At 38.0% G+C, this 7,445-nt stretch overlaps 1 protein-coding gene across 1 annotated transcript in view; it reads left to right on the forward strand.

Moving 5' to 3' along the window:
• LOC126412071 (uncharacterized) overlaps nucleotides 1–6,434 on the forward strand; it is a 97,874-nt gene extending 91,440 nt beyond the window's left edge. The window contains 1 exon segment of the mRNA XM_050081469.1: nucleotides 2,550–6,434. Coding sequence (XP_049937426.1) covers nucleotides 2,550–2,727 — 178 coding nt within the window. The 3' untranslated portion in view covers nucleotides 2,728–6,434.
• The last annotated feature ends 1,011 nt before the right edge of the window (nucleotides 6,435–7,445 follow it).

Here is a 7,445-nt window from a genome sequence, read left to right on the forward strand (position 1 = left end):
AGGAAGCAGTGATGTAATCCAAGGAGGAACTTGGAACTGGAATTGAAGTTCAAGGAGAAGAAATAAAAGGTTAAAATTTGCCAGTGATGTAAATCTGTCGGACAGGAAAGAATTCAGAAGAGCAGTTCAATGAAATAAGTATTGTCTTGATGGAATAAGTCTTGAGGAGAGATTATAAGATGAGCTTTAACAAAAGTAAAACGATGGAAATGAAATATAGTTGAATTAAATCAGATGGTGCTGAGGGAATTAGTTTAGGAAATGATACACTAAAAGCTGTAGATAGGTATTGCTATTTGGGGAGCAAAATAACTAATGAGGGTTGAAGTAGAGGGGATGTAAAATGTAGACTGGCAATAGGAAGAAAAGCATTGCTGAAACAGAATCACTAAGTGTTTGGAAGTCTTTCCTGAAGTAATTGGGGTGTAGCCTGATAGAGTGGAAGTGAAATGTGGATGATAAGCGGTTCAGACAACAGAACCGAAGGTTTTTAAATGTGGTGCTATAGTTGAATGCTGAAGATTGGATGAGCAGATTGAATAACAAATGGGAAGGTTCTGAATCAAATTGGGGGGGGGGGGGGGGGATTTGCTTAACAACTAGAATAAAAGAAGAATCCTGTGAAAAGGGTGGACCTAGTATTCTTTTCCAGTCCAAGTTTATACTCGGTCTGTAGTGGCCTTGTTGACAAGTGCGGTTCCAAACTCTATATTCCTTCCTTCGAGAAATTGAAGTTTTTCCATTTTTTGAAAGAGGACCCAACAGACATGTCAAGTTGCAGGTGTATAATCTAGTTTTCAGTGGAGTTCTGAAATAATACATGTCAAAATATGGATTGTCTCTGCCCACATCACTGGACTCGCATTTGGGAGGACGACAGTTCAATCCCGCGTCCGGCCATCCTGATTTAGGTTTTCCGTGATTTCCCTAGATCACTTCAGGCAAATGCCGGGATGGTTCCTTTGAAAGGGCACGGCCGATTTCCTTCCCCATCCTTCCCTAACCCGAGCTTGTGCTCCATCTCCAATGACCTCGTTGTCGACGGGACGTTAAACACCAATCTCCTCCTCCTCCTCCTCCTCCTCCTCCTCCTCCTCCTCCTCCTCTGCCCACATGTACTTTTGAAGAAATAGAAGTAAATGTTGTGAAGGAAATTCCATGTTGTGACTTTCAAAGTGTTCTGCAACAAGCACTCTCTATAGTTCATGTAACTTATGTGGTATATGTCAGTTGTTTTCTGTTACTGTTCACCAGTAGTTTGTGACCAAGTGGGTAAATGTCGGACAAAATCCAAAGGTCTGTTGTTGCATCTTCAAACAGTCCTAGAGGTGTGAAAAATGTGCAAATCCACCAGGGTTTTGAGTCCACGTTGAAGTACAGTTCCCCTGTACCTGATGGATAATTAAGGTCAAACGTTGGAGTAAGATGAGGGCATAGCACCAGCAACAGAACAACCATGCCTGGTAAAGTATTGTGTTCAAACCAACGTTTTTGCTGTGGAAAGATTTATCTTTCACAGAGACATAATGAGTTGTAATTTTGAGGACATTGATATGAAATTTGGAATGTTTTTGGTCAGTAAGTGATATCTACAATGAGGGAGATACAATTACAAGTATATTCAATGTGGTGCTGAAGCACTGGTGAGAAGTTGCACAACTATTGAACTGTAAATTGTAGTGCCAGTGTGATACCCCTTAAACAAATAATGTCAGTGAAGTAAGTGGGACAATTAGAATAACTGTGTGTATTAAAGAGGATTGAGAAAAAATTCTAAAAAAGACTTCAACATGGCTGTGAAAGAGGGCACAAAGTAAACATCAGTACAAAACAAATTCTTTAATGCAGTGTTTAACTTGGTAGACTTTCTTTTGGAAGGGTTTTTAGAATGTTTTTGCCTCCCAGTGTTCATGTTTCTCAATGCACGTGTCGTGCAATGTCTGTAGTTATGTCCCTTGTTGATTTTCACAATTACTATGTAAAAGGAAACACTCCATATCATATATTGCATATTTTGAATGTAGAAAACTGATTACAGTAAAACAAGTATCAGTCCCAGTTCGTAGTTTCCCTTCTTGAACTCCATGTTTTGGTTATTAGCTTCGACGATTTTAGTTTTATTGACAATGGAACAGACCTGTATCATTCCAATCAGCTATTTTTAATTTTCAGTATGTATCAGACATGACACAGAGTTCAATTGAAACAAGTAATTCATGTAGAATGAAAATTAAATGTAAAACTGAGTTGAAACTTCGGTATTCTCATTAGGCCATCCAAGCCTCAAACCCAAATTCAGTGGGTGAACATTGTCTCTGAAATGTTAGGGGAAGGCTGCAGGTTCGATTCCCGGTCCAGCACACGGCTTTCTGAGGTGAATCAAGATTAGGTCCCTACCCCTATTCTCTCCTGCCATCCCTCACCTGTGAAGGGAGGGAGTAGTGGGGATAATAGAATGTGAAATTTTATTAATATCAGAAATGTTGTGCATTTCACGTAAAAAATATTTTTTTAATAGTATATTGACAAAAGCACAATTTCAATTGCAGGCAACAGATGATGATACTTCGTGAAGCTGGGAAGTGCCAGTCTGTCAACGACATTCTGCCTCTGGTGCATTTACGTGACGTGATACAGTACATGCCCCAGATGAAGTACATGTTCAGCCGCATGAACGCCAACCCCAGCAGTGAGGAGAGCGCCAGCAAGCGGCAGCGCACCAGCTAGGGCACAGCGTGGCCCTGTGTGGCCACACCGTCAGTGCCGTGGCAGATGCCAGCTGCTGGCTTCGGCTGGCCTCAGCACTACGGCCTCTAGTTCCCACTGCCCTGCACGCAACGTGGGAAATGCCGTACAATTCGTCTGTGGTGTTAGACTGTACAGTTGTCCGTTGTTAACACTCGGCATTTAAGTTATGTGCAGTTGAGCACCACTGAAAAGTGTCCTGTCGTTGACGATACAAGATGATTTTTGTCTGTAGATGAATGTTAAGTTTTCACTGTCTGTTTTTCTGAGAACGTGGACGCTACAGTTGAAGCAAAATGAGAAGTGAAAAATGGGCTGGTCCTTCATTTAAAGAGACATTACAGATACACACCTATACGACCACCTTGTTCTTCTCCAGTGGGCAGAGAGACTTACAAAGTGCAATATCTTCTCTCCCTGATGCAGAGGTGCAGTGATACATGTGGTGCATAGCTTTTTAAATGTTTGCCAGCCAGCTTTCCCATCTGTCAGAATAGTTATGGATCACTTCTCTTCCCTGCATTTATAATGTGCATCACATTTTCCTACGTGAAAAGCTGCCACGATTTTCTATAAACCACCACTATGACTTCAGAGGGTAAAACATAACCGAAGACTGAAAATGTGTTACACTTGAAATGAAGTGTAACAACATATAGAATTATTGTTTGTTGTTTGTTGCTAGTGTGAAGTCATTTTTGCTTTTATAGCTGTCTGAAGCTGTTAAGAGTATTTTATCTATTTGTAGCTTTCTTTTTCATTGATCACAGTGACAAATTTCACAAATTGCAGAAAATGTAGCTATGTTGATTTCATTACTGAATTTTTGTACTGATGCCAGGCTAGTGTATATCGTAAGTCATATGTGGTGGTGATGTTACTGGTGGATTTGTTTACTGTAGTAGAGTATTTTTTACTGTGATAGACTGACTTGTTGTTTACAGTCAGAGGAATGTAACATTGCGGTGTAGATGAACCGTGTGCATTCCACATTAATTTACTGCCATCATAATGCGAAAATGTCACATCATGAAAAAAATGTTGACGACCTATATGGTCGTTCTGTACATATATGTCCATACGGATTGATTCTTATGGCCGTGCAAATACAAAATTGCATTTTGTTTTGCATATTGCGTAATATTATCTTGTACAGAAAACCGATAATCATTGTTTGTAATATATGTATTTATTTTCATTCTTTGTACATACCAAGATAAGTACATGTAATTAATTCAGCATTAAATGCAAAATCATTCATAAATGTGATAATCAATACTTCTTATTGAATATATAAATAATTTGAAAAATGTAAATATTGCTTACTTTTTACTAACAGTAATTCTGACTCGAGGCAGCTGAAGCAGGTCACGAATAAGTATAGCTGACACAAGCACTGATACAGTTTATTGTAATGTGGAAGCTAATTACATCATATTTCCGTAGCTCTGTCCTTGTCCTCCTTGTTTCTTTAACGATTTTCCTCCTGCTAACCCCTCCCTTCCCCCGCCTCTTCTCTCTCTCTCTCTCTCTCTCTCTCTCTCTCTCTCTCTCTCTCTCTCACACACACACACACACACACACACACACACACACACACACACACACACACACACACACACACACACACACAGAGTTAGAGGAGGAGAGGGTCAGTTTCCATCCGGATACTGTTGGGACGCAACATTTACTTGAAATGTTCATTTGGTTATGTGTTTTGCAAGATCTGATAGCATTAGCACCTTGTAGAGTAAGGTTATTTATTCTGTTTATCTTTGCCCCCAAAAACAGAAACTTGAACCGAACCAAAACATGGAATGATGGCATTTATGGGCTCAATGCAGCTTAGAATTTAGTTACTTTCTGTTTGGATCCATGTATTTATATAAAACAGTGCAACATCAGTCAATTTATGTAACACATCATTTATCAGTTTGTAGCCCTTGTTGTGGTAAGTGTGCCAGTGTACTAGATTTTTTCCCATACTCGCAAGTACAGTGAAGCCTCAAAAGATTAATTTTTACAGATATAGAATGCTAGTTGGTTGATACATTTATAGTGGTGGGAGGGAGGGAGCCACTGAAAAATACAAGTCCCCAGTAAATTTAACTTGTATCTGAAATTGTCCTGTATAATGAAACACTTCATATTTTTCTCCCCCTGTGCACTTGAGTGTTAGCTAATTATGCACTCCATTGAAATATGTTGGAGCTATTTGTCTGTCTGTCTCTGTTTCCCTCTTTCCTCACTTGCAAAATGGTAAATTTGTAGAGTTGACCCACGTCATTGCTAATAGTGAATGAAACAAAAAAGTAGAATACGAAAAAAACAGTGACAACTGAAATTATGGGGGCCTGAAAGTCTCTGAATGGTAATGAACGTATGATGGCAAGAGAAGAATTACAAACTAGAATGATGATAAAAAGTACAAAATGTGAGCAAAAGTCGTGGACAAATTGGAAAAAGTTCTTGTCAGATGTAACAACATCAGTAAGTAGTAAGAGATGTATGCTAATAACCCTACTCATGTTTCTATAAAAGCTACAGGGCTAGAATTTTGTGTGGATGATTCACTGAAGTAAGTTACTTTCTGCAGTACTACATCAACAGCTGTTTTATTGTTTTTCTGTGTTGTTAATTTTTTTCAGGCAAGTGTGTACCAAATAATCAATTATGATAGAACATTGTTGCGGATGTGACTTTTGCATGCTGGCCACTATCCTGCAGTTAAAGTAAATAATTTTATAGGGTGTAAAACTGTCTGTCCACTAATAACATTTACATAATTAATTCTGACATATTATGAAATATCTTTTGTTGTAGCTACTTGTAAGTGAGACATGGTATTAATATTCTCATGACATCAGTTATGGACTGATTACACGCAAACAACTCATTGCCATATGTTTATTTCTGATGACACATTTGTCCCCACAGGAAAAGGTTACTTCATTTGTGTTGTAAAATTCCTGATGCTATGCTCAATACATAAATTGACATAGCATGCTAATCAGATTGTTAGATGTTGATTACTATGGTAGTCATAAAAACAGTACATTATTATAAGTCACAGCACTTTATTGCATTTCGTTGTCTGTTGTCAGAATATGTAACAGTAACACAAAACTGATAGTCCATTATCAAGCCAGAGTGCTTCAGAGAAAATGTTTTTGTTTTATTGTTGAAGTGTTTTGTAATGCATCATTGTGAAAACTTAGATGCTTCCTGTAACTGCAGCAAGGGATATTAATATATTGAAAAATTTTACATTTGTATGGGTAGAGCGTGGGCCTCCTGATTTTTATGTACAGTTGAATTTTCTATGAAAATTGTTCATTCCAGCTCTGCAGAGAAATTGCGGGATAGTTACAAGAAAGAGAAAAGAACCCTTCCCCCTCTCCTCTCTCCAGTCTTCTTCCCACATAGTGAGAAGCAGGAAAACAAATGTAAAAGTTGCTGCCAGAGGAAAATCTAGATAAAACTTGTAGTTTACTTTATAAATATGAGTGACTGCTTAATTCATTTTAACCATTAACATTCTCACTATACAGAAGTATTGTAAAGTGAAAGTAAAGTTCCTGATTATGACCAAAATATTTGGACTGTCAAGACAAAGTAGAATGATGTAAGTGTAGGAGAACTCTTACATGTGAAATTCCTTTTTGTATAATTAAAAGAATTCAAATGTATGGAGTTGTATTGTGAATTCATTTCATTTGGAACACTGTTAATTTCAATTATACCCATTAGAATAGTTATCAGGATCATATGGGGATCCTTGAGAAAATTGTGTTACTTGTAACAATATGAAGAATATTATTATGGTGGTAATGAAATACTGTTTTCAGTCTGATACCACACCAAAAACAGTGCTATGAAAAATGCATTGTGTTACTTGTTCCTTTATTGATCATTGTGCTCTATTTGTCACATAAGTTGTTATGTTGCAATAATAAGTTGTGGGAGGGAAAATGAAGTATGTGTGTTACATAATGTAGTTTCCTCTGCAAAGTTGTGTGTAGAGTGATTCTTATACATACACTGCCATTGTGATGAATATTGGTAAACATTTTGTTTACCTGTACCAGTCTTTCATTTTGTGTTCAGATTTTAGGAATGTGGTTAACGGTATCTTATGTCAATATTTAACGTGACAGTTAGCAGGACCAAGTCATAAAAAGTACAGCTCTGTTGTGCACATTGACAAGTCTCCAGAATTGTATACATTCCAATAATGGTATTTACACTGAACAATACAAAGGGAACTAAATTTCCCTCCTATAATGACAGTTAATTATACATTCCAGGAGAAAACTCCAGCCTTTCTATATTTAGGGTATTGTGTGAGAAAGCAAAGCCTTGAGTGTTTGAAATCAAAGTTTGCTATTTTGAGATGGGTGTAAGCTAGTGTCTAGAAAAACAAGCTCCTTTTTTATTGCTAAAGGAAAATTGACAACTTCATTGTCTTGCCAGGGTTTTTGGTTGTAATTACCACCAATGCACATGTGTGTGTCCCCAGACTTGCAGCATCTTTTATCTTTAGTGAGTATGTCAGTTCTGCAATTAAGTGACTGCCACTTAGGACCAGGTAATCCATACCTAATAGTGAAAGCTACACTCCTCCTCAGCCGGCCGGTGTGGCCATGTGGTTCTAGGCGCTTCAGTCTGGAACCGCGTGACCGCTACGGTCGCAGGTTCGA

This window comes from Schistocerca serialis, chromosome 7 (assembly GCF_023864345.2).
Source record: "Schistocerca serialis cubense isolate TAMUIC-IGC-003099 chromosome 7, iqSchSeri2.2, whole genome shotgun sequence".
Lineage (NCBI taxonomy): Eukaryota > Metazoa > Arthropoda > Insecta > Orthoptera > Acrididae > Schistocerca > Schistocerca serialis.